Genomic DNA, 27,447 nt, shown 5'->3' on the forward strand with positions numbered 1-27,447 from the left:
CCAGCATCGTCTCATACCGTCGCAGGACAGAAAGGTGTGGAAATATCGCTCCTCTAGACGGCCGAGAGATTATTTACGGAGACGGCAATGTTTTGATAATAGTTTCACACTCTTAAATCGATAGTATATCCGCCTCGCTTGGTTACATTTGGCACGAGTGTAGCGTCAAGTTACATGCATTGCTATGTTAGCTAGTTTGGCGTTAGCATAGTGGCGCTAGCCGTTGCTATAGTATTTGTCTATAGAATGGGTTAGCGTCAGCTAGCCTGGTAAGTTCACTGAGCTAGCGTTAGCTTGCCGGTTAGCCTCTCGTGTCATCTTTATGTCCAAATTTGTGATCGCGTTTAGCTAGCTTACTTATTCCGATCGCCACTGTGGACATGCTTTTGAAATGATACTGTCTTTAAAGAGGAGTTTAACGGTGACTGTCAGCTGCTGAATGTGTTGCTCCTCTTTGATCGTTTGACAGCTCCGTGTCAGCGGAGATATGGAGACGCCGGGGAGGATAGTAGCCACACCGGACGCCCTGGACTTCACGGTGGAAAACGTAGAGAAGGTGAGTTTTGACACCAATCAGTCCGTGTCAGCAACCCATCAGCCCATACAGGACCTGGGCTTTGTTGACTAAAGACAAGTGGTCATGTTTTAAATGAGTCAGCTTGAGAGGGTAAGCAGAAGCGCTTTATCTGCCTTGCAGACACACAATATAGCACATTTCAGAGTACTGATTTAATCTGGACAGACGATGACGCTGGGTTTGCATATAGAAATTGATTTTATCTGACTGCATCTTTAAATCATTCTTGGCTGAATGGCTAATTGGTTAATGATCGGAAATAACGATCAGATGGGAGCATAACAGGTTGTAGCCCGCCAATCCTTTGCCATCTCTCTCATTGTAAAATGCTTGTCTGGGTCTTGTTTTTCTCTTGTTGGATTGGATCCGCTTGAGAGCATGTGTGTGTGTGTGTGTGTGTGTGTGTGTGTGTGTGTGTTTGTCTGCGTGCGCGTGTGTGGCGCGCGCGCTTGGCAGTGTTGACTGTTGCTGCGAGGTTGCTGTGATGAATCTCCCTGCTGGGTGGCCACTGACTCCGACGCTGAGGGGATGGGTGGGGAGACAATGGGGAGGATGGAGAGAGAGGGAAAGGTGCTCCTGTGGAAGAGCAGAGTCGATGTGATGAGATGGATTGAGGGATGAGGGGAGGGAGGGGGTGAGAGAGGGGTGGGACAGCCAGGGTCGATGTCTGTAACAGTGCCAGTAGAGAAAGAGGAGGGGGTGAGAGGAGGTTGGCGATGCGACAGAAATGATTAGAGGCAGGTTTGAAGGAGGGAAGCACATTCCTGTGGGGGAAAATGGCTTAGCCTGATACTGTGCCTTCTGGTGGTGTAATAAAAGAGGAAGGAGAATGACAAACAGTGAGCAAGCTCCCGTCTCCCTGTGGTCAAGCTCCTTATTCATTTGTTCATGTGTCCATGTGTCATGGCTACAGGTGAAGAAAGTGGTGGTCTATAATAATATTTTGATGGCCAATGCATGAAGAGAATGTAAAATATTCCACGTCATCGTGTACATTAGCTTAAGTCGGAGAAAACACTCTACTCTGTAAAACACTTATGTATACCTAAGTAAATGTATTATTTATGCGTCATAAGTGATTTCTTGTGATGTATTAGGGATTTTTTTTGGTGAACTGATATTTATTTCAGGTATTTAAATGTCTCATCTATAATTGAAGTAAAGCCTTGCTTGCCAAAATACCTCAAGCGAGCAAAAATAGTGCTTGATATTCATGAAAAAATAATCCGAGCTACATGTCAGATATACATTCAGCAGTCAGTGGTTCAGTTGATTATCTGGAAAAGGAAACGCTTCCAGTGGTTAAATGTCAGTGTAGTGAATTCAATAAACAATTTTGAATTAATTAGTGTTCAGTTACGTCACCTATGATGTCATTGCACTATATGTTTAACGCACTGATCCCTGACCTTCAAACTGAGCTGCTTGTCCTCTTTTAAAACACTGGCAAACAGAAGAAAAGGACGTGATATTTTCTTTAAATTTCTTCATTTGTTGTTGGTTGTACAGTATCAAAATCACTTTCTTGTTAAAGAAGTCAACCATCTCTGAGTATTACAGCGCCATCAGTAATCTCATTAGCTGATGAAACAAGACAAACAACATCTGAAGTATCATTTCCCATGAAGGCTGTGAGCACTCTTGTAACAACACAACAGTTGCTTTTCAAAACAGATGAGATATTCTTCTTCTAAGACTCGGCTAAATTTAGAAAGTATATTTAGACTATTTGAGCGAGATATTTTTTCTCTCATATTTTTTTTAATTGTAGATAATTTGTCTACGATTGCATATTTTACTTAATTAGTTTTAGAATTAGCACAATGCTGTGTATTCCCTGGACTGAGAGGGAGACGAGAGGTTTCTTTACAATCGGTGTTTACCCCTAAAATTCATCATTTTATTATTTGTGTCAGAGCATCAGCTTAATACGTTTAGAAAAACCTGAGATGTTGCTTTTACCAGTAATTTTATTTTCCTCTCTGCCAGTCACAGCAGCAGGCACCTGTAAGTGCACCAGCAGACACGTCATAGTGCTCATCAAAAGAAGGTCAAATTGCACTTCCCATAAGATGATGAGAGCGAAACCAGTCGCTGAAAGAGTGAAATAAAAATGAGCAGCAATGCAGAATTGTCCCTGTTGTACAGTGGGATGGTGCTGGTTGTATACATAGTGGTGGAGATGATGGTTCCTGGCCCAGCATTTGTATGTCTCCAATAGAAAGCTCTTTGTCCAATCTGGGGGTCTGTGAAACAAAGTACTACATTGTCAGTATCTCTGTGTGTACAATGAATGGTTACATATACTGCCTTACATTTCCGCTCGACTATAATTAGCCTCATCTAGAATCACTGTCCAGAAGCAAGTGGATTTTAGAGGAAATCCAGAGCTCTATATTTTGCCGTGAAACAGCGTGCTATTAGGATTTCGTCATTGTGTATTTCTGCCCCGAGACAAACAACTACTGTAACACCAGGAAGCGGCAGAGCACAGTACTGGGTCAGCGTGGCTGTTGAGGTCTGTTCAGTAGTGTATTGCTCCCAGGCTCTTGGCTTGTGCTGCACCTCTGCCTTTTGGAAAGTAAAGTCAGGATAAGATGTGTGTGACAACAAGTGCGTTTTTGAATTATTTTTTTTGAATTAATAGTTTTATGGCATTTAAAAGCCGAGGAGATGATTCAGCCTGCCAACTAACGTATTACACAACATAGCCGGGGAATTTGACACTGAGAAATGATGCGTAGTTTTGTGGTGGCCGGAGAGGCTATTTCAGGAGGAAAAGAGGGATCGTGATGACTATTACCACTCAGCTATTGACAGACATATATATATATATATATATGGACTCAAGGTGAAATATGTGTCTTGTATGTTACATGATACACACATGTCCTAGTGCAAGCATTGCTTTCTTCTTTTCTCTTTCTAAGTTTTAGCAGGCTCAGAGATGGTATCATATATCCATGAGGTCATCAGTCTTCATTATTATGTGGTGGAAAAGGAAATAGTTTATTTAAATGAGGTTTGCGTGTTGAGACACTTGGTGCAAGGGTTTGTTTGCTGTCCATGTGCTGAGATTTTATCACTATTGGCAACGTGGTATTCTTAATTTCTGTCTTGGCTGCGTGCTGTCAACAACCACCCGCGCACACTTGCACACAAACTATTCTTCTTTGTTCCCTCATTAATCACCATTCCTCTGCATGTCTTTGGTTCTCACAATTATAGCGCAGTGGCATGTCAGGTCAGCGGTGTGATGATGCCTTCTGCAGCACAGCACCAGCACTGCCCTCCCATCACTGCAATGACTTTGAGTGTGACGCTCTAGTGGACAGATGGCTCGAAAACACACCGAACCTGTGGCAGAGAGGTGCTATTACCTGCTGTGTGTGAACACAGTGTGCAGAGACATGTCCAAAATGTGTGTGTGTGCACTCGCTCATGGCTCATAAGCATGTGGTCAAGCAGAGATTACAAAAACATCCTACAGGCTGCCTCTTTTCTGCTTTTCTTTGTACATCTTCTACCTTTCACTTGCTAATCATTTTAATGATAGAAGTAATCTTTTACAGATAACTGCTCCTGCCTCATTCATGTGCTACAATTTCATATATTGTAGTGTACAAGTGATTGTAGTGTTCTTTGTTAACACGGCTCAGGAGCTACACTATAGTTGTTCTCCTATACCAGTGTATATCAGCTACAGTAAATCCACAGTTATGTGTGAGAGCAGATGGTGAATCTGTCTGACTGAGCCATGTTTTTTCACTTGCGTCCATCTTCCCTTCCTCCTCCCGTTGGAGAGTGATTGTAGAGGAGGCTAATGACCTTTGACAGTGTCTGCCAAGAGCACGCCATCCTCAGGTGAAGCCAGGTGGTTCAGGCAGGCTGCCACCATCTGTAGATGCAATTAGTTGCTTCAGATGCAGACGTTGCCTCACCTGCAAATAAGCACTACGGTTTCTAGGGATCGACATGCTTTTTGTTTTAACATTCAATTAATAATGGACAATTACAGGTAGTTAGTCGAGATAACTGCTGCACACCGGCCTTGATTTCTAGGAGAAGACGGGCGGCGGTGTTTTGGGAGGAGATTAAAGCAGAAAAATGAACAGACTGTTTTGTGTCTTGTGCTTTGATAATAAACCCGGGAAGGGACAGACGCGCTCAGACACAGCGCTGTGTGGGATTTGATAAGGAGCGGTCTGCAATCACACAGCGGTCTGCCGTAATGATCCGTAGCTACTTTGAACTCGGATATCACAGCTTTGATTACAGGAAGACCTTGCCACACTAACACATTCATATTTCAGCAGTTTGTCATGCGGTCTATATCAAACTTTCCAAATTTAAAGAAAAAATGCCACATAGCCTATTATTGTAGATGCAGTGGTATTGGATTTCAGGTAGATGTAAGTGGAGAACAGAGACCTTCCAACTAAGAAAAACTCAAAGCCACTAGCAGACTGTACATACACTACCTGCTGCACATCTTGCACCTGCACCTATAGCTGTCTCTCTCACACATATATGTACAAATGCCACCTGACTCTCTGCGAACAATCAGCTCATTAACACCCAGCCAGCCGTGTTCAGAGTCCCGTACAGTAAGCAGAGACAGATAATTGCGTTGCAGGATGGCAGACGGGGAGAGAGCACCACCTGAGACTCTGTGTTTCCAGTAGGCATTGACTCTGTATTGATGTTTCTCTCCAGCTGCAATTTTCTTCATCGTACGCTGTGACCCGTAGTGGTTTCTGTACAGTATTATTCTTCCTCCCTTACTTGGCAGCCTAAACGTCTCTGATGAGGAAACGAGGAGAAATGTGGATTTTAGAAGAAGGCTGAGATGAAGACAGAGAGCTGAGGGATGTAATGAAATGGGATGGAAACTGCAGGCGAACAGAGAGAAAGAAATGAGAAGAGAGAAAGAGGAGAGAATGTCTGCTGGTGGAGGAATTGATGTGAGCAGGCTGCAGGGGTAAAGACAAGGATCAGAAGCTCGCTGAATAGAGTTTTTTCCTGTGTTGCTTGTCAGACACTTAGTGCTGGCTGCCAGCAGTTTTAGTTCAGTGAGCATGTACATGTGTGTGGTTTGTGTGTGTGTGTGTGTGTGTGTGTGTGTGTGTGTGTGTGTGTGTATTTGTGTGTTTGACAGAGAGAAAGAGAGCGAAAACGGGCATTTTTGCAGAGTAGTGCCTAAACCTCTTTTCTGGCACTGCCGGGATTAGAGGTGTCACTTTAATTAATGCTCCCCTTTTCCCTTCTTTTATTTCCCTAGCTCACACTCATCCTTTATCTCCTTTCTCTTTGGCTTGCCTCCTTCTTGTTCTTGCTGCACTCAAGTACTCAAATTACTCAGAGCTGTTCTTCAGAGAGTGCTGTTTTCAGGTCATTGCTTTCTCCGTCATTTGGGTTTTCGAGGTAAACTGTCAACCATGTGTCTGTGTTGTTTGCGAGTAATAAAAGATGCACTTTTCTCATGGTAACCAACTTTTTTGGCTAAACAAGAGCTCAAATGACTGCATTTATCCCATCATGGTTCAACCATCCAAAGACTGTATGGATTCTTCTGACTTTTTTCATTTTTCTTCTCCTACTTTTATCTTTCTAGGCCCTCCACCAGCTGTACTATGACCCCAATATAGAAAACAAGAATCTGGCACAGAAATGGCTAATGCAGGCTCAGGTCTCGCCTCAGGCCTGGCAGTTCTGCTGGGCCCTACTGAGCCCAGATAAGGTACAGTGTACACACAAACACTCACATGGACATACACACACACACTGAGAAAGCATTTTTCTCCATTTTTCTCCATTTGCATCCATCTTATCGTCTCTCACAGGTTCCAGAGATCCAGTACTTTGGTGCTAGCGCCCTTCACACTAAGATCTCTCGCTACTGGTCAGACATCCCCACAGACCAGTACGAGTCTCTGAAGACCCAGCTGTTCTCCCAGATTGCCTGCTTCTCCTCCGGCTCCAAGATGGTGCTCACTCGACTGTGTGTGGCCCTTGCCTCTCTGGCGCTCAACACAATGCCTGAGGCCTGGCCCGGCGCAGTGTCAGAGATGGTGCGGGTGTTCCAGGAGGAGGGGGGAGGGGTGGATGGGCGGGCACGCTGCCTGGCCTTGCTGGAGCTGCTGACCGTCCTGCCTGAAGAGTTCCAGACCAGCCGCCTGCCACAGTACCGAAAAGGACAGGTATGTCCTCCTCCCACCTCAGCAGGTGGTGATGGCCACCTGTTCTATATTCACAGGTTTTCTTTTGGTTAATGTGTTCATCAGTAGGTATGAAGCTCTATACTTTTTAAGATCTGACTGAAATGTGCTAATTGACAAATTATCAAGTAGCTAAAGCTGGCAGTGAATGCTTTGTCACATTCTTGGTCTTTTTATTTATTCTTTATTAATTTTTACAGATATGTGATCTAAACCATACTTATACTCATATTAGACTATTTTATTCTGGCAAAATGATTGTACAGCTGCCAAAAAACAAAAACAAGAAATTGTTTATTTTCCAAAATTCGAGGTATATATAACAGATATCTTATTGGAACTAGTATAGATAACAGGGTCCCCGTGGGTCATTGAAATCCTTAAAATGGTTTGAATTGGAAGGTAAAAAATCAAGGCCAGTGTGTGACTAACAAATAAATAGACATGGGTCATTTAAAGTGCTTGAATTCATATATTTTGTACAAGAAACAAAATTGAAGTTAATTTCATATTTTTAAATTGTTGTCTGTGAGCTTCTTTAAAGCCTTCTAGTTCATCATAAAAAGTGTTGTAACAGAAATTAACCTTGATCCATGTAATGGAGTAATCTAACGTGTTTCTAATAGGATTTGTGGAAATATTATTAGTTACTTTAACATAATCTGTTTAAGCTTGTTTAAAGTGGCTTAAAATTACATCAAATTAAATGTTTTGACTTATGTCAACATGGACCATAGGAATAAGAATTATTAACAAGAATAATTTATTCAGATTTGCTGGCATGGAAAGCAAAAGAGACCTGAAAAGTAGTGACCTCCTACCTTTGAAGTGGTCATCAAGTCCTAATTTCTGTTCTTTCCTCGATAATTAACTTTTCTTCCACTGATGAAAAGAATCAAAAATGCTTTTCATCAAATGAATCCAAGTTGTGAATATTGTCCTGTGAAGTCCATTGTTTCTTTTTTCTTTTTCTGCAGGAGACATATTTTCTTTTCCTCCAACCTGGTGTTGTTCGTTATGGTTGTTTTTGTTATGTTGTTGCCTGCAACATGAACATGTCCTCACCATTTTCTGCTCAGTTTTCCCCTCTGTAGTATCACAAGTGGTCCCAGTTTGGAAGGCCAATCGACTCTTTCATGTATCTTTGCTGCCGTGGTAGAACAAGCCACCCATGACTGTAGCCAATCATTTTTCCTGTTTAACAGTGTATGGGTGGTAAGACGTGTTACAGGGGAGCCAAGCTATATTAATGTGTTACGGTGCAAAGTCCCTCCTCACAGACTGCTTTTGGGCCCAGTCGGACTGATAGGTCACACAGCTTTGCAGTGAGAGGCGTCTTTTTCTAGTTGTTTTTTAATGCAGCTGAAGGCAAAAACAATATATCCCTATTCCATTTTATGGTGCCTAGTCATACCTCTGCAGTTATTTTGGTGAACAAAATGCTAAAATATTGTAAGTAGTAACGCATTACTCTCCACAGGCACTAATATTGTAAAGTGACTTATTGCTTTCAAATGATAGTAACTAGTAACTTGCCTAACACTGCTCATTAATCAAAGGAGCATACCACACATGAGTGTTACACTACCAGTCTAACCCTCATTATCCTCCTCCCTGTAGGTACGGGGAGCCTTGGGCCGGGAGTGGGGGTCAGTGTGTCCACTACTGCAGCAACTGCTGCGGAGAACGGACAGCCCCGGGGCGGTAAAAGCTCGCGTGCTGCGCTGCCTGTCATCCTGGGTGCTGCTAGATGTGCCCCTCAGCGAGAGCGAAGGCCTGGTGCACGACTGCTTTAGTGCCCTGCCTGACCCCGAGCTCTTCGACACAGCGGTGGAGGCAATAGTCAACGCCATCTCACAGCCCGACTCCCAAAGGTGTGTACAAATGTGTGACAACCCCAAGAGAAGGTTGAAAAAAACAAATAATGATAGAACTAAATGAGATGATCACTTGTCATGGGTTTGACTGGCGATATTACTTCGGAGCAAAAATAGAGGTAGGAGGGGGGAAAGTGAGAGAATAATAGAAAGATACATTAGCCGAGGGCAGGAACCAGACAGGGTGGGCACTGGAAGGGCATCAGGGAAGGATGGAGGGAAGGAGGGAGGGATTGATACCGGGCAAGTTGACAGCCAGGGGGAGGAGAGCAGCATTTCTCGGTTGGCTGGCGTTGCTATGGTTACAGTGCTGGGTAGAGATGTCATCATGCCCTGGTTGATTCAGACATGGCAGCCACCCATTACCCCTCCCCTAGAGAGAGAGAGAGAGGGAGGGAGAGGGTGGGGGTGACGGGACGATGCAAAGAGAAGTACGGGGGGAGGAGGGCAGAGGAAGGTGTGAAAGTGTGCAAGGATAAGAGACTTAATCCTCCATACCTCTGCACTGCTTCTCACACAAGAGGGTCTCAGAACTGTGCAGTTGCCACTGACAAGTCAGTTTAAACACACTCACATTGTGCCGAGCAGATGGTGGGGGAGACGATTAATGGCAGTTACAGGTAGAACAGCCTCGGCAAGTGTTGCTGGGCTAGGATAGAGTATGTTAGGGATGAGATTCTTCTGGTTTTCTCCTCTTTTGTGCTCTTTCTCTTTATTGTGTGATTTATAGGTTTACTACCTATAATTAGTTTGTGTGTCTGTGTCTATAAGAAAGGAGGAAAATATGTGAATCAAAGGTTTTTTCCTCCCGTCCTTTCAAGGGAGTCATAGCCCCCCTTTTATCCATCTGTAGATACTACTGTCTGTTTATCAGTTTTATCCTTTCTCCCAGTCTGCCTCTGTTTCTTTGTGCTCTTCCTTTCCCCTTTCCCTTCTCTCGCCATCAGTGCTAAGCCCTCCTCCCTGTCTCTTGTTCTCTCCCTCTGTTTAAACACATTACAGTCAACTCATTTGGGGGGATGCTATTGGTCCAGCTGCATCCTGTTGCCAGGCAACCCATTTCCCCTGTCTCAGAGTGTTGCGGTAATTGCAGAGGGGATCAGAGGTGGGGGGATGGAGGGGGAGGGGGAGGTGGTGGTGGATGGAGAGGGAGAGAATAAACGGGGAGTCAGGAAGGAGGCAGAAAGTGTATAACAGCAGGGCAGGGAGCAGAAGAGGAGAGGACAGGCAAGTATGAGTTAGGGGAGAGGAGGCTGCAGTAGACAGTCTCGGGGGAGTCTCCAGAATGTCATCCCTTATGAGAGAAATGGGGAAACACACATACAAATCCATTCTGTCTTTTTAATCACGCCACATACACACCAAGTCCTCTTTTTTTTTTGAGCTAAGAGTGCATGACCTGCATTTGCAAAGCACCTTGTTAAAAATGAATGATCTTCTGAGTGCATGAGTGCAGTCTGACACACACACAAACACACACAAACACACACACACACACACACTCACGGTCACTCACTCAGAGTAAATTGGAGTCGGTCTCGGCGCTGCTCTCATAGGGTTACTCAGGCAGCCAAACACAGAGGATGTAGGCCAAAATAAACACAGGTACGGGCCTATGAAATGGAGGCCAGGTTCATACTCATCACATCTCAGCAGGGTGGAGCCTTCTCCAGAGAAGGCTGAGTCAGTGTGGGCTGCTGAGTAGGGGACTTTGCTTCATATCGCAGGACCATAGATTGGGTTCCTCAGCCTGTAAGGGGACCTGAGGGAAATTAGAATTATAAATGCTTTTCAGGACCGCGGTAAGACGTGCAGAGCAGAGGATTCATATCACAGACATTTTGTCGAGCCAGTGGCCACTTGTGTTTGGGTACGGCTCTGTAGGGGAAATGCTGAAAATTAGTAGATTAACGGATTATTCAATGGACAGAATATTTTGCGACAACAGTTTTATAAATCAAACAATTTTCTTGGCACTGTAAATTAAGATAGATAGATAGGTAGATAGATAGGTATAGGTAGATATAGACTTTTTTTTATTGGTGGTTGGACAAGTTTTTGCTATTTATTGGGGCATTCTATGGCTTAAAGGTCCAGTGTGTAGGATTTAGTTGTGTCTAGCCATGTTGCTGCAGATGGCATCCAACTGTACACCCCTCGTTTCACCCTCCTCCACGATGGCCTCTAAAAACACAAAATATTTGAAAGGTCCTCTGGGTTACTGTAGAAACTTGCCAATTAGAGGTGTGAATCTTCACTGGCCTCACGTTGAATGCAAAATGATTCTAGATGCATCTCAGTGTATGGCATCCTTTATGATCTATATTACTGCACATGGCTACTTTTTCATCATCTAAATTCCCCTTTTATTCAGAAAGTCCTCCCAATAATAAGACCATAGCAGTCTACAAAATAAAAGCTACATCTTTTCAAAACATAAACATTACAAAAACAACACATTTGTCCATCTGCAGTGCCTTACACAGTAGTTGTAATCTACAATAATAGTGTTTTCACATGGCAGCTTTAAGATAAGGCATTTATTGACTGTGATGCACACACTTCTCTCAGAGTTGGACGGCAAAGTTGACAGCGCCTCCTTGGATCTTGGCTGATTAGCTGGGCTTGCAGATGATCTCTGCCTCCCTCCGACATACATCCTACATAAGTAACATTGTCCGCCCACAATTCAAAGCATGGGAGCAAAGACGTGACGTAATGTTACCGTCCAGCTGAGGCCGGACTAACAACAATCAACATAAGCTGCAGACTCTCGATTATGCTCTGTCTCTGCATTGATGCAGAATCTTCCACGTCCGCATCGCGATGCATCTTCTAATCGAGCAACTTCCACACCTCTAATGCCAATGCAATATGGCGGACTCGAGGGAAGAGGACCCGCTCTCTCTATAGACTTTAAAGGCTAATTCTATTACAAAAACCCAACAATTCTTAGTTTCTGTGATTATACACTAATGAAAACAAAATTAAAAAAGTATTATATTTGATTTCTGCCAATAGATCCCCCTAAATCACACACACTGGACCTTTAAACTTTTAGATGATTAGCTGAAAAAATAACCGACAGATTCAAGAATAATGTAAACAATAGTTGGTTGCAGCCCCACATTAGATCTACCTGGAAACACAGTGAGTTACAGTAGCTTTTCAGGTTCATTCTTGTCTTTTTTGTTCTTTTCACTCAACCTTGCTGTGTCATTGTTGAATATTCATGGATCTGGACCCATGTCCTTCTTACTGATGTTCTCATGAAAGATGAAGCACCTCCTGCATACCACAGAACCCCGCTGGGACTGACACACACATAATATGGTTTACATTTATAGCATTCACACATGCACATAATCTCCTCAGTGACATTCAGGCGCACGCACACACACACACACGCACACACATGCCCTTCATCTCCAAATGTCACCCCTTCTCTTGCTGTCATTAAGGTTGACAGGAGGATGTTGTCTGATGTGGTCACATGACCAGATCTGAGCCTGTGTTGCAGGGTGTGTTTGAGCGTGTGTGTACTCATGTGTCTATGTAAGTCTGTGTGTGTGTTTGTGTCAGCAGCACATGTGTGTGTTTTAGAGTGAGGGATTTATATATGGCTGAGACAGCAGGAAGAAGACAGAATAATAACTGACAGCAGTGGTGCAGCTCTGAGCAGGAGCTTTGAATAGATTTTCTGGTTCCCTGGTAGATGTGTGGGTTTTTTAAGGTGGGTGTGCTGGATCAGAGGTTGGACTGACTTGAACTCTGATTTGATGTGAAATAAACACTTGTCTTGAGAAGGAGCAATAAATACATCAACCTCGCTGTGAGCAGTGTGAGTCAGTGTTATAGTCACCAGTGGAGGCTCCCCAGCTTTCCATGTGATGCTCTTCTCACTTGTACAGCATTGTGTTGGTTTTTACCTTGTTTCCTTTTAATGAACCGGACTCCTAACTGTTTTTTTTCCATCTGTGTTTGTCTGTCCATGGATTGTAGATATGTGAACACTTTGCTGAAACTGGTTCCTCAAGTGCTGGCCCTCCAGGAGCAGCTCAGAGAGGCTGTTCAGAATGGAGACATGGAGACCTGCCATGGCATCTGCCGGATCGCTGTGACACTGGGAGAAAACCACTCTAGGTGTGTTTTTTTACAATATGTACAGCATACAACCCCCTCTATCCTCAGACCCTCAATTCAGATAATAAAAAACTTTGAATCACCGTACATTTTCTTGGCCTAAATGATTACCATACATGACTGAATACTGTAATTATTTGAAAGCATCATATATAAACAGTGTAACAGCCACTCTAACAACAAAATAAAAATCTTGGCCAGTTTTTAAAAATGTTTTTTTTTCACAAATTAGCTGACTATATAAGAGAAACAGGCTTCATACCATTAATTTGCACTTAAACCAGTTGCGCAATAGTCAGTCCAATGTCTCACTGTGAAGTCTCTATGTCGGATTTTTCTATTTTGCTGCATCTACTGATTGAATAGCACATAGAGACCCATTTTCCACCAGAATAGCTTTGGTTCTTGAACTGGTTCCGTTCAAGATTCTTGCAGCCTTAGTGCTACCTAGCCTGCATTTCCACCCGTTTGAAGTGGAACCATTGTAATAAAAAATGTGTCTTCAACGGAGGGTGTTGCACAATGCACGACGTCCTGTAGAATATGAGACACCCACTTTGGTTTGCAATTCTGATCTTCCCAACAGTTTAAAATTGGTGTGCGCACCGGAACATAACCAGTCTCATAACCCTGTTGGTGGAAAAGGGGTAGGAGAGCGAAATTTGCTATTTTCCCCGTGAACCAACTGTACTGGACAACTGCCAAATTACACCTTTTTTTCTGTCTCTCTCTTTCTCTTTCCTTCCTCTCACCTCTGTGTCTAGGACTCTGTTGGAGCAAGTGGATCACTGGCAGAGCTTCCTGGCTTTAGTCAACATGATCATGTTTTGTACAGGGATCCCCGGCCACTACCCGGTCAATGAAACCACCAGCTCACTCACACTCACCTTCTGGTACACACTACAAGTAAGCAATGTTGGAAATCTGATGCTATCCTGTCCTGTAATGTAGTGTTGCAGTAATGTTTTGGTAGTTTGACAAATGAAAGATACCGTATACTTTCCAACTTTCATGATTTTTCTCGAGCCTCGTCTTCTCCAGTGACATAAAATCAGTCCACAAAATAAGCTGTGCGCATTGTAGCTTGGCAAGGCTCAATAGGCACTTGCTGGAAATGGTCATCTTAAGATAGACTGTATAAAAACATTTCCCTTCACCCCCTTGAATTGAATTGAATTAATGTGCTACTCTCTGGGGTGTCACTGCTCTTTGTCTGCAGTTTTCAAAATAATAAAATGTGACAGTGAGTCTGAAAACATTTGCTTGTTATCCTCTGCTCTATCCAACATAACAGATTTCTTGGTTTGTAGGACATGTGTGGTTTCATTTTGATAATTGATAGTGGGGTAGTTTTCTCAGTGATTTAAGAATGCTTAAAACTATGAGATTAAATTTACTTGAGTTCATAGCCTGCTTGAAGCATAACAGATGCTCTTATTTTGTAAAGAGCATAAATGATTTCATTTTCCAGACCCATCATTATTTTTTATTTCTCCGTACTCTGTCCTCAGGATGAAATAATGTCGTTTGAGTCGGATAAGCAGGCAGTGTATCTGCAAGTCTACAGGCCAGTGTATTTCCAGCTGGTGGATGTTTTGCTACACAAAGCCCAGTTCCCTACCGACCAGGAGTACGCATCCTGGTCCTGTGATGAGAAAGAACAATTCAGGATCTACAGGTTTGTGTTTCGTACGCCTGAGCCTGTCTCTGTATTATACATGCCTATTTTTTCTGCGCACTGCTGCGTGCAAGTGTTTCAGTGACGGTCAAAGTGTCTCAGAAATTACCCGCTGACAGAATCATTGGTCAGCATGTGAGTGTTTTTCTCTAATAGACTCTCACTGGACTGGCAGCTGAGAGGGCAAAACCTGTCTGGCAAATAGATTAACGGATACGGTCTCAAGCTTGTGTGCCCCTAAACTGTCTGTTTGTGCATGTCTGTCCTTCAGGGTCGATATCTCAGACACGCTCATGTACGTGTACGAGATGCTGGGAGCAGAGCTGCTGAGTAACCTGTATGATAAACTAGGAAGACTGTTGACTAATGCAGAGCAGCCCACATCATGGCAGGTGGGTGAAACATGCACGGACGAGCAAAGAGAAAATTTGAAATATTTTCTGTTTCTTTGAGTGTTGCACAGAAGCCAGTACTGGAATTTAATAGATTTAATAAACCAGCTTTTCAAGACCAGTACTTCTTCCATTCCTATTTTTCATATCATTATACTTGTGTTAGCTTGCATGAAGTCTACTCTCAAATCAAAATAAAGCTAGAGAAAAAAGCTATTGTGTAAATTTACATGATTTAAACTAATTTTAATTTAACTAATTCTCCTCCACCAGCACACAGAGGCCTTACTTTATGGCTTCCAGTCCATAGCAGAGACGATAGATGTGAATTACTCTGACGTCATCCCAGGCCTGATAGGACTCATCCCCAGAATCAGCATCAACAACGTCCAGCTAGCAGACACAGTGATGTTCACCATAGGTGAGACAAAGTTTCAGTACACAACATAAAAGAACAAACAAATTTAAAGACAGCACAGGTCCAGTAACATTCATACTGTCTCTCACTCAGTGTCTGAACTGTAAATCTCCCACCAGGTGCTTTGGCTGAATGGTTGGCAGACCACCCGGTGATGCTCAGCAGTGTCTTGCCCTTGGTGCTTCAGGCTCTGGGGAACCCAGACCTCTCTGTTTCTTCTGTCTCTACACTTAAAAAAATTTGTAGGGAGTGCAAATATGACCTGCCACCCTACGCAACCAACATAGTAGCTGTCTCTCAGGTACATGTAAACATGTAAACCTCTTTAAGGGGTGTCACGATTCACCAAAATCATTCTTTGATTTGATTTTCTGATTTAAACATCACAATTTTATTCAATTTTTGATATAAAATGTTATTTTGGTACTGATAGTTATGCTGTTGTTAGACTCTCGCATCTGGTTTTGTAAAGGTCAACCGACCGTGCCCTGACAAGTGTCATTTGAATTGTCAAATTAAATAGGTTTTGCAACAACAGTTTGACTTTATCCTGGTGGCATTTTGCAGGTTAGGGTCAGACAGGTTCAAATAATATTCACTAAAAATAACATCTTTCAGGGATTTAACAGTAAACAAGAAATGATAGAAATTCAGTTAGTTACAAAGATCAGTTTCTCAAATCTGTCCCAAGTAAAACCTTCCTGCCAAACAAATCAATAAGGGATCTCTGAAAAAGAATGATTGAAAGAATAGCTTGATTCGATGAAAACTTTTTTGTAACATGCTCTTGCTTTTTCCAACCAGCTGATCAAATATGAGGGCCAGTAATAATCAAGATGTTCCTGTTTTCCAGAAATAATATTTACTCTTTGAAATCACCTCAGTTGTGTTGTTGTTACTGTTTATGTCTAATTTGGGTATGTTTGGTTGTGTTTTCAAAAGAATAGACCCTTCAATCTGACTTTCTTTTTTCTCTCTGCAGGAGGTGCTCATAAAGCAGATCCACAAGGTCAGTGTGTGTTCTTTCTCTTTTTGTGTTCGCACTCGGTTCAGAAGTGATATTTAAATAAGGAACGCTATGAAGGAATTGCATAACGTGTTTGGAGCCTGCAGACTAAAGATGACATAAAATGTTTCGTTTATAAAACTCTTAGATTTAAAACTCACTGTTTGTTTGCACTGAAGCTGAAACTGCGACCATCCTTTCTTGCAGACGAGTCAGTGTATGTGGCTGATGCAGGCTCTCGGCTTCCTGCTCTCCGCTCTCCCTGTGGAAGACATCTTAAGAAACCTTCACTCTCTCATCACCCCCTACATTCAGCAACTGGAGAAGCTAGCAGATGAGACGGTGCGTACACAGACCAACATGTTCAGGCAGTACACACACAAACACACACACACACACACACACACACACAAAGATGGAGCAGACACAGTTGGACTCTGGCCAATAGGAACAGGCCTTGTGTCTGTGTGGTGTCACTGCAGTGGAACATTTCTCTGCGGGACCAGATTGGATTTGACCCTGCACCATGGGCTAGTGACTCACATGGAAGTAGCACATACACACTTTCTCTCACTGATGCGAACACACACACGCACACACCACAGCAAGAGAAAAGACAAACTGAGAAAATATAAAAGCGCCGACAGAGGCACAGTTACAGTAGGTCATGCTTTTACATGTGCATGCACAAAAATTCTTTCCCCTGTTTAAATGTCAGGTTCAATCGAGCTTGGAGTTTCAGACTATCATGCTGCACGGTGCAAACGTGGAGCTGCTATTATCTAAAAATACCCAGTTTGATATTTACTGGATGTGGGTTGAAGTCAATTTTTTTCCTGATCCCTTGTTCTACAATCAGTAAAGACCTTGGGTGGGGTGTACAGAGATGTCAGCATAGATGAAGCTTTTCATTTCTCTCAGTGTCTGTCTCTGAACCTGTCTCACCCCCCCCCCCCACCCTTCACACAACACACACACACACAGTCACACACCGTCTCATCTATCCTCCCCACGACTTCCTCTCTCTCTTATTGTTTTCTGTCTAGCTCTGTGATCTATCGGCATTACATCAGACTAGAAAATCAGGGGCTGCGTCTGGAGCAGGACAAATAGTGGCACCTAGTGGGGAGACCTTCGGGTTACATTACATCAGGGGTGAATGACTGAGATATTTGACCGGGCTGACTGCTGACACCAATGAAGTCATTCTGATTTGACTTCAAGCATCATGTGCACAGTAAACACACACGGTTCATGCTGTCAGACGACTGTTGTACAGTAGGAGCATCAATATTGTGAGAGGAGGTGGATGTAGAAGGAGAGATGAGAGGTGTGGCTCCTCTTTGCAGTCTTTTGGCTCCATTGCGTCACCATGGAGACAGAGCAGTTATTAAACACAGCCTGTGAAATCCTTAATTAATGATTTTACCTGGGGGAGGGGTGTGCGTTCGTGTGTGTGTACAGTGAGAAAAGTAGTATGAGAATGAGCCATTACCTCCTTTCTGTCACCGTGCTGATGTATCTGCCTATTGACTTGTGTTTTACTTATTTTTTTTTAACAAGAAGTAAGATTAAATATCTGTAATTAAATGATAATAATTACTTTTACTTGCTCTATTCTATTTTTCTGTAAATGATAATGACAGGTGCCCCTTGCCTTTCAAACCCACCAGCCTGGTGTGGGGCTCAGATGATCCGTTTGTTCTTTTAAACATGTTAGCTATTATTTTTTTAAGGTGGGCACTATGCACTGAATGAGCCAGATGGACAGTGGGGTTGTAGTTTGTATGGTAGCAAGTAAAATGATCTGTTTCGTTTTCCCTTTTTCTCCTTTCAGCCTAATCCCTCCAATAAATTGGCAATCATCCACATCTTGGGGCTGCTGTCCAACCTCTTCACCACGCTCGACATCAGCAAGCAGGACGATGAGTCAGCGGATGGCTCAGCACCACCTGTCAAAACAGCTCCACCTCCACCTGGACCAAACCCGGTCAGCCACCGCACACACACACACACACACACACACACACACACACACACACACACACACACACACACACACACATCTTTGTCATCAGTGAGGTTGGATGATTAGATGAATGACTATCAGCAGTGGGCTCCATCTATGCATGATAGATACTAACCAGTATAAACCTACGTCATGCTCTATTTAAAGGTTTTGTATTCAAGTACACTTCAGTTTGGTTGTTGTGAAACGCAGCAGGGCACATGGTGCTCACAGCAATATGAGCTCCTCACCCCCCAACGGGTGGCCAACGGGAAGTTTTTGCCCTGTCAGTCAACCATAGTCATTAGTCATTCTGCTGATAGGCATGCACCCATGTGTGAATGCTGATCTAATGCTGCTGCTTGTGTATCGCTCTCTATTTATTCCTTTATTTAATGAAGTGATGGTGTTTTTCAGGTGGTGGTGGTTTTGCAACAAGTGTTTGCTCTCATACAGACTGTACTCAGTAAGTGGCTCAACGACTCGCAGGTTGTAGAGGTGAGTCACTGCCATGCGCGCCCACAAACTGTCAGGCCTCTGCTTTCTAACAAATCAATCCACACAATCAGATATGGTGACCTGTCCATATAGCTGATCTCGTGTTGTTCCTCAGGCTGTGTGCGCCATCTTTGAGAAGTCGGTGAAGACTCTGCTCCATGACTTTGCTCCCATGGTGTCTCAGCTCAGTGAGATGCTTGGGCAGATGTACAGTACAATTCCCCAGGCCTCCGCCCTGGACCTCACACGACAGGTACACGCTCATACTTGTGTTCATACACACATGAATGCAAATTAGTATATTCTCCGTGGTTACATGCAGAGAGATGGGTTATCGATCAATATAATAAGGAACAGCAATTTAGCATAGTCTAATCACAATAAGGATCTCTAACTGTCTTTAGTTATAAGCATTTAGTGATAGTGACATTGAGTGTGGTTACGTGCACCATCGTATTCTGGATATTTTCATATTTCTGTGGTGACCGAGTTTTTTAAATCTCATGTAAACAAAAGATGTCAACTAGAACTGAAAATGAAAATGCACAAATAAAAACTTCAATAAAGAGTCTGTTTCCACAGCTGAAGAGGAGGTTATTTGTAAAATTCACACGCATTTGCACATTAAGAAAAAAAAATGCTCTCACTACAAAGCTTGTTTTCTCACTGCGCCATCACTCCAAGTGCTACAACAACAAAAAAAATAACTCAGCATTGTGCAGTTTCATATGCTACTAGTACAAGAAAATAGTTTTCGTTTCAAAAATATAGTCAGGGGTAGGGGAGAGATCCGATAGTAAATATCTGTATGTAATCACATTTTTTACAATAATCAGGTTCCTGGAGTGAAGACATTCAATGGTTTTCCTTCCAATAACCTGAATTCTTGTGTGCAAATAAACAAAGTGAGTGTCTGCTGTTTCAGATGGTGCATATCTTTGCCAGCGAGACGGACCACTTCCCACCCATCAAGGCTCTGTTTGAACTGGTTACCTCGGTAACACTGTCCATCTTCCAGCAAGGTAGGGGGTCCAGCAGGGGCGGGACTGTGAATATGTGTGTGTTTAAATCAGTGTTAGACCTTCGAATGTTTTTGATCATGTTTGATTTAAAGGTAAAAATGAAAGAAAAGGACTTATTAATGAAAATGTCATGTAGATTATGGTGATATGTTCCCATTTTTTCGACTGCAACTATACGTAAAGACTCATGTTCTCTTGCGTCTCAAGTCAATAAAAATGCTGAGCCTCGGGGCCCCAAATAGCAGTATGATGAAAGGTCAGAGGTCATTTGACTCTGTGCCTCATTTGAACTTTAAATGTTTGCTGTCATTAATGCAAGTGGACCAACAAAATGATCTGTCTACTTGTGAAGTCACAAAGTCTCAAATGATCATTTTATTAATGCAGACTTCCATTTCCACTTGTCATTCATTAAATGATTTTAAGACTGTTATGGTTTGCTTTTAACTTATGCAATCAACACATGGCAATGTTTTCTATATTTATCAGCCCAGTGTTTGCTTATTTCATCTTTTTAAATTAATTTATTTGACTTTGCTGTTTCAGTGTTTGGGCTGCATGAAAATTACTTTGTTTTGTAAATGTTCAAAGTTGATCAGAAATGTCTTTATGTGCGTTACCATGCGGCCAGACTAAGATTCAGATTTTCACTGAACATGAGATGGACATGAATGAGATGATATACTTTTATCCACCACACTTGGGTTAGAGTACTTGTACCAGCTCCGTCTGCCGCTCCCCTTCCCTTTGTGTTGTCCCCTTTTTCCACTCCTCCTTTCCTGCTTTGACTGGTTAAGTAATGGCTGCCTCTCCTGCTGCCTCTAAACTCTTTCTTTTCTGAGCAGGTGCCTTTCAGTAGACAGTATCAGTACAGGATACAGTCACAGCACAGAGACCACTAGCTTATTCAGTCGGCTGACACATAACATAGCAGGGCGGGCCAGCTCAATACAGCTGCAGCCACTGCTGTGCTTGGATTAGAGTTGGGCTCTCCATCACAGCCCTCTGAATAAGCCCTGTATTCTCTCCAGGGGTTGTGTGTGTGGATGAGGGCTGGAGGGGGGGATATTGAGCAAGAAACTTGTTTGGAGTCTGGGAACAGCTAAAGCTGGGCGCTTACTACAGACGTTTGTTCTGTTTCATTACAAGTTTACTGTTGGAGTCCTTCCAACATCAATCTTAAGCCATCGGAGAAATCCATGTTTGAAAGTCAGGAATCTCGTTGTGGATTTTTCAGTCCAGAAGCTCCTACAGGAAACGTGTCTGTAATTGTGCATCATTTGCAATCTGTCATAATGTCCTGTAGTCTGTGTCCAGCGTATGGGAGGCTGTGATATCAGAACCTATCCTGATCTTTGAGTGTGATTCATACTGACAGCTATGGGTTCACCTTTGAAGCAAAGGGGATCTTATTGACCAGCTCTGAATGGACCCCTTACAGAAACCTCCTCCTCTGAGGCACTTGCTTCAGTCCGACAGGAAATGTGTTGCTGTTGTTTGATCACATTGATGTCTGTGGTGCCTCGTGGGATGGAGGTTAAAAAAAGGGGGTTCATTCAGGTCTGGTGCCCCTTTTCCTCCAAACTGTAACAGTAACAGAGGTGCCTCCTGGGTTCCCACTCCAAACTCACTTTTGTTTTTTTAGGTTTGTTCTTTTTCTCTCGTTACTTCTTTCTTTTTTTCTCTCCAAACAGACCCATGTCTTTGTCTTCTGCCTGTTTTTTGTTTTTGGTTGGTCTGTTCTTCCAAGACTCTGCCAAAGCTTCATATGCCCCGCCCCTCCCTCCTTCTCCCCTTCGTTCCTTACTCACGTGTGAATTATTTCAATGAAATATTTTTGAGTTCTCTTTTATTTCCACATGACTGTTGAATCTATTCAGTTGCTGTTTGTATATTATTCTTATTCTCTTATGATTTCTTAAGTTTCATCTTTATTATATTTTAGGACCCAGGGATCATCCTGATATTGTTGATTCATTTATGCAACTCCAAGCTCAGGTGTGTTTTTGGTTTCTTATTTCATTCACTTTGGGTTTCTCTCTCTCTTTCTCTCTCTTTCTAATTTCTCCCTGTTTCTCTGTCCTCTTCTCCCTCTCTACCTCTCTCTGTTCTTTGTTATTGGGCCCTAAGGTGTCCCATCACATAGGCGAGGCAGTGGAATGACACGTGAGAGGAATGTTTGAAGGAGAGACGTCTGTCTCTCCTCAAATGCTTTTGATTCTAACAGTCACCTCACCACACAAAGTGCAGACCTCATTCAGAGTTTGCATTTTACCAGCAGAAACCACTTAAAACAGTCTGATATCCTCATAAAAGTATCCAAAGCATCCCTGTTTGCAGCTCTTAAATTGAACTTTAGAATTATTAGACCTTTAAAAGTCTTAAGTTAATAGTCTTACATTTGAATTTGTGAGGTCCTGTATATTAAACTTACCTTTATAATTACCTGAGTTGCTTGTAAAAGAAAAATGATAAGGTTTTGTCCACAAATCAGTCTTATATGTGGTTAAAATTGAACTGGTCTTAAAACATTAAATGTAAGTGTCAAATACCTGCAGACGCCCTGCAGATGCCCTGCATCCTTATCTTGTATGTTTATCATTTTTACTTGTAATATTCACAATGTATTCAGTGAATTCATTAGAGATCACAAAAAAATCACACTGTAGCGATAGGACATGGTCTCTGAGTCTGAGACTTTATAATTCTGAGAAAAAAAGCATTTTTTAACAATACTCTGCAAACATACTGTTACAGTTAGGGAAAGACCTTGTATTTCCAAAATCCCCTCAGTAGCTAACAAAAATAGTTTTCTTTTTTTCTAGATGATGTTGCAATTTTTTTACATTTAATTTGTTTTGGAAAGATTTTATGAATTTAGGATGTCAGGAAATTCTCATGACTCACAGTGGAACATGCAATCCATTGGTAACACTTATAAATATTTTATTGAGCCAAGGGAAAACAGTGGCGCCTACTAGAATAAAAATATCACACAATGGAGAGATTTGAATAAAATATAAATAGAGAAGACAATAAGTAATACGAGTAGGTAGGTTAAACTATAAAACTTAAACTATATGTGACAATTATATATGTATTTACATTTACAAATAGTAAATGGAGAAGTTACTACTAAAATTAAGTTATAATAAGTATGGTAGAAGACGAAAGCTAAAAAGTTGAAGAAAAAAAAATAGGAAAAATGGCAGGAGCCGCAGCCCCGGGGTGCCAGGAGCCAAATCCAGCAAGAAAACGACTTCATAAATAAAGACTGCTTCATACAGGCAGGCGTCATGTCAGTCTTAAGTCCAATCCTTCAAATAAAGTGTTGCAGATCCTTCTATGAATAATCATATTGATTTATGGCTCAACAGGCTGCCTAGAAAACAGAAAAATAAGCACACATGTGTGGGCATACAGTATTATGCATAAAATCCACCATTTTAGGCACTTACGTCTTGATAAAATCTTTTCCCCTTTTTTTCTATTAAGTCAACATCAGGGCAAATTCACTCTTTGGGAAAAACATCAGCACGCTCAGCGCCTTAGATGAAATATTTCAGATGATGCGGCGCTCTTGGGAAGATGATGTAACAGCGTCAGTATCAGCGTTGTGGTCCCAGGTGACTGGTTAGTCTCTGAGCCCAGTCCTCCTCTGAAGTCATTCCAGCCCAGAGCCAATCAAAGCCCAAATGAATTAATATTCAACTAATATTAATCAGTTCCGACAAATTGGCTGATGGCTCTTCTGTTTTATATTTTTGTCTTCCGTCTTCATTCTTCTTCCTTTGTTTTCTATCTTTGGATAGATCTGACCTCCATCTCTCTCCCTCTCCCTCTCTCCCTCTCTCCTCCATCCTGAATGAGTTCATTATTACGAGATGAGTTGTATTTCTCTTTATCTGCACATGTTAATTACTTACACACTTCTGTTGCATATTCAGTCCAGTCAACCAAAAACAAGGAAAAGTAATGTTTCAAGTAGAATAGATTTCCAGAAACAAAACCATCATTGCCTTTAGTTTTGACTTAAGTTTCCAATGATTTCAAAGTTTGAGTTTTTGCAATTTGTTTGTTATACCTGCTGAGTTCTGCATTGGAGGATCACTGTATGAGTTTGGATATAGTTTTTCCTAAACCGATGGAGAGAGCGCTATAGCCTGGTAGGCAGATCTGTTCTCAATCCTGTGTTGCTGTCAGATCCGGCTACCAGGCTGAGCGGGTAGTGTTGATAGCAGTATTTTATACAGTGGAATGTGGTGAAGCAGCACCGATTGGGTCAGGCCGACAGAAACATGCTCTGTTTAATGCCTTTATCTGCCTCTTAGGCCCTCAAACGGAAGCCCGATTTGTTCTTGTCTGAGAGTCTTGACGTGAAAGCAGTGTTCCACTGTGGTGAGTAACACACAAACCGACACACTGTTCTGGGTGTTTTGCTGCAGTTCCTGTGCAATATGTGCCTGTCAGTACAAAGTACAAACTGTCAGTGTTTGACACCATCCCCCAGTAGTTTATTTATGTTTCTGACGCGCTCTCCCACTTCTAGGAGTTCTGTCGCTCAAATTTCCTGAGGCTCCGACAGTCAAGTCAACGTGCTTGTTCTTTGTGAGCGCACACACACACACACACACACACACAAACTTGAAACCTTGCAACAATATGCATTTTTACACATGAGTCATTTGGCTTTAAGTGTGCTGATCGTCTGTGTTTGTGCCATAGACTGAGCTGTTGCCCCACTGCTCAGATGTGCCTCCGGTGGCAAGAGTGGTGCAGGAGGACGGGAAGCTGTTGATCCAGGCCGTGCTGGAGGTGAGAAGACACGCATTACACAGTTGCACATCACACCACAGAAACATTTCATCATCCCTCTGAACACTTTGCTGTGTTATGGCACATCAAACTTTTCTTCCTTTTCTTGTAGTAATTAAGTCCCTCTTGTCAAATTTCTCTCCCGGCTCTCTCCAGGGCATCGGGGGCGGGGCAACTCGCAGCCTGATGGACCAGTTTGCAGAAGTGCTTTTCAGTCTGAACAAGCACTGCTTTTCTCTGCTCGCTGTGTGGTTGAAGGAGGCGCTGCAGCCGCCCGGCTTCCCGTCATCGCGGGTCACAACGGAACAGAAAGACAACTTCTCACATCAGATACTTAGGTAACACGGCTGTTTCCTGGCTAATGAATCTCCCTCTCGGTTGGTCAGATGGACGCAGGTTTTTTACATTTATTCTCCCGGGTTCCCACAGGTCTATGAAATAATCAAGGCACTGGAAGATTTTTTTGATAACCCATGTTCCATCAATCTATGCTTTGTTTGATGTTTAATATGGAACATTACATTTGATGTTTAAAAAGCCGTGGGAACCCTACAAATATTCCTGCTACTATAATTGTATCTACTTGTCCTCTGCCTCCCCTGTCCTGCAGAGAACGAGTGAACAAGAGGAGGGTGAAGGACATAGTGAAGGAGTTCACACTACTCTGCAGAGGGCTCCACGGTACAGAGTACGCCGCTGAATACTGAAACTCTACCCTTGAACTCTCACCTAACCGTGACCTCTGCCCTCAGCGCAAAACAGCTGGATGCCACAGTTCTCACAAACCCTGTCAGTGAAGAATATCATGAAATGATTGTAACGATAACCCGCCCCGCCGCAGGACAAGACATGAAACTATTCCAGCACAGACCTGCCATCGGATTAATGGACAAACACGAAATCCCCCGGTGGCTTTAAGGGAGGCTGCCCTCTCTGCTCTGATTTATCTTATCTGTTCTGAGATCGATTGTTTCTCGCTCCCTCCTCTCTCCTCTAAATTAAAGGTCTTTTCTTTAGAAGAGCTTCGAGCAGCACTCCCAGCATGCTGCCTCATGCCTCCTTCTATCTCTGTCTTGTTCTGCCTTTCTAGATCTTCCCGTGGTTCCTAGGCTGTTTCCTGGTGATTAGCATCCATATGAAATGGTAGTGGTATCGTACGTAGCTACTTGACATTATTTTTCAAAAAAATGAATCAAAGTAATTATATAAATGTATATGTAAACACATATAGAAAGATGGTGGTTGTCAGTCCTGCTGCTGCTAATGGGAAGAGAGAAGGACCAATGTCAGTCAGGAGGGGATTCTGCAGGAAAAATGACATTAATACGATTATATGTACTCCCACTCATGCCCCTGTGATCTCTGCATTTGCCAAATTATCATGAAATGTTTTTGTGAAATCGTCCTTTTTTGTTATATATGCCTTTTGGGGGTATGAGTGGAGAAAGAAACCCACATAACTGGACTAAAAACAGTTTGCTCTCTTGCCCAGCCCTCTGTGTACAGGGCTATACCTCATGTACATACAGTCCCACCTAGTCATACTGCAGTCTCCTCGGGTTGTAGGGAGTGGTCTTTATGCATCGGTCCCTTAGGTAAAGCAGGACTGCCTAAAGTAAAGGCTGAAGCAGGAAAAGGAATTATAGTAGCTGGCAGTGAGAAAGAGGCACAAGAGGGAAAGCGAGAAGGGAACCGAGAGTTTGGAGGGATGAATAATCCTGACGACGGACTGCTTAGTCACTGTAATCGTGCAAAAATATTAATCAAGTTGTGCATATTAACAGTTATTGCTGAACACTTCTGTGTATTTGAGTGTATGCGTGTGTTCATACCTGTATGTATGAGAGGCTGTGTGTGCACAGATGTATCTTTTTCCACTTGTTCAGTGCACTTATATTGGACCTACAGTACACATCCATAACTCCCCCCTATCTTTTTAACAAATCCATTTCTTCACACCAAACTCATTCAGACTACTCCATTTCTTAAAGACTGACCAGGCATGTCCAGTATTTCACCTCTGCTGCTCACTGGCAATCACAACTCATCTATTTAACCTCATCTGGAATGACCAGCCAGTGGTAATCATTGACTAGACTCCTCTATCTTATCTGTTCCAAACTACTGCTCCTAACAGAATGCTTGTGAAGGAGCCTCCCGAATCTTTTTCATCCATCTGGTCACTGCCTTGGAGAGGACCCAGAAGGATTAGAGAGTTCAGTAACAAAACATAAGATCTCTGAGAAAGTTATCCGCTGTGCTCATCCATTATGCCAGAGACATTATTGGTGAAGTGATGTGACGGCTGTAAAAATAACACTGTCTAGTGAATCAGCAGGACTGGTCGACATCTATTAGCACTCAGCATCGAAATGTACTTTGTGGTCTCTGATGAACTTTATCTCAGTCTAATCCTTCTGTCTTATCCGAGGTGCCTGCAGACATGTAGCATGTATGTGTTTTGTCGGGGGGGGGTATTTGGGGTTCAGGGGACAAAGACACTGCAGAAAGATGTGATTTAGACCAAGAGCCGAGGCAGGAGTCAGCTCTCTGAGTGAGCTGTCCTGCCTCTGCCGGGTCTGATCTGATGAGCGGTGAATGGTTGGACGTTCAACACTGATCTTCGGTCTGTAATTGTGGGAAAATAAAACAATGTTGGTATCAGTTCATAGAAAGAGTAGTAGGTGGAGGAGGGGAGGGAGGGAGGTATGAAATGTACATTGTTTTTTTTGTACCTTGGCTTTAATTTATTAAATATATCTAAGACTGCAGCTCCTGACTCGTCTGTGCGTGGG

At 42.7% G+C, this 27,447-nt stretch overlaps 1 protein-coding gene across 1 annotated transcript; it reads left to right on the plus strand.

The window, feature by feature from the left end:
• ipo13b (importin 13b) lies at window positions 1–27,423 on the plus strand. Its single transcript, XM_073476720.1, has 23 exons — window positions 1–34; window positions 470–556; window positions 6,192–6,317; window positions 6,421–6,777; window positions 8,416–8,669; window positions 12,675–12,815; window positions 13,580–13,721; window positions 14,327–14,493; window positions 14,765–14,885; window positions 15,159–15,306; window positions 15,423–15,604; window positions 16,286–16,312; window positions 16,517–16,651; window positions 18,147–18,299; window positions 18,735–18,815; window positions 18,931–19,068; window positions 19,741–19,837; window positions 21,783–21,835; window positions 24,169–24,235; window positions 24,387–24,445; window positions 24,563–24,652; window positions 24,809–24,990; window positions 25,263–27,423. Exons 2-23 carry the CDS (start codon window positions 488–490, stop codon window positions 25,357–25,359), a joined length of 2,886 nt encoding a protein of 961 aa, XP_073332821.1. The 5' UTR covers window positions 1–34; window positions 470–487; the 3' UTR covers window positions 25,360–27,423.
• The last annotated feature ends 24 nt before the right edge of the window (window positions 27,424–27,447 follow it).

This window comes from Pagrus major, chromosome 11, assembly GCF_040436345.1.
Source record: "Pagrus major chromosome 11, Pma_NU_1.0".
NCBI lineage: Eukaryota > Metazoa > Chordata > Actinopteri > Spariformes > Sparidae > Pagrus > Pagrus major.

Bases quoted from the DNA above. Each gene is read 5' to 3' on its own strand.
- ipo13b (XM_073476720.1), top strand. From the start codon at position 488: ATGGAGACGCCGGGGAGGATAGTAGCCACACCGGACGCCCTGGACTTC. The intron at 8,670-12,674 runs GTGTGTACAAAT...CATGGATTGTAG, and splicing joins TCACAGCCCGACTCCCAAAG to ATATGTGAACACTTTGCTGA. The intron at 24,991-25,262 runs GTAACACGGCTG...CCTGTCCTGCAG, and splicing joins TTCTCACATCAGATACTTAG to AGAACGAGTGAACAAGAGGA.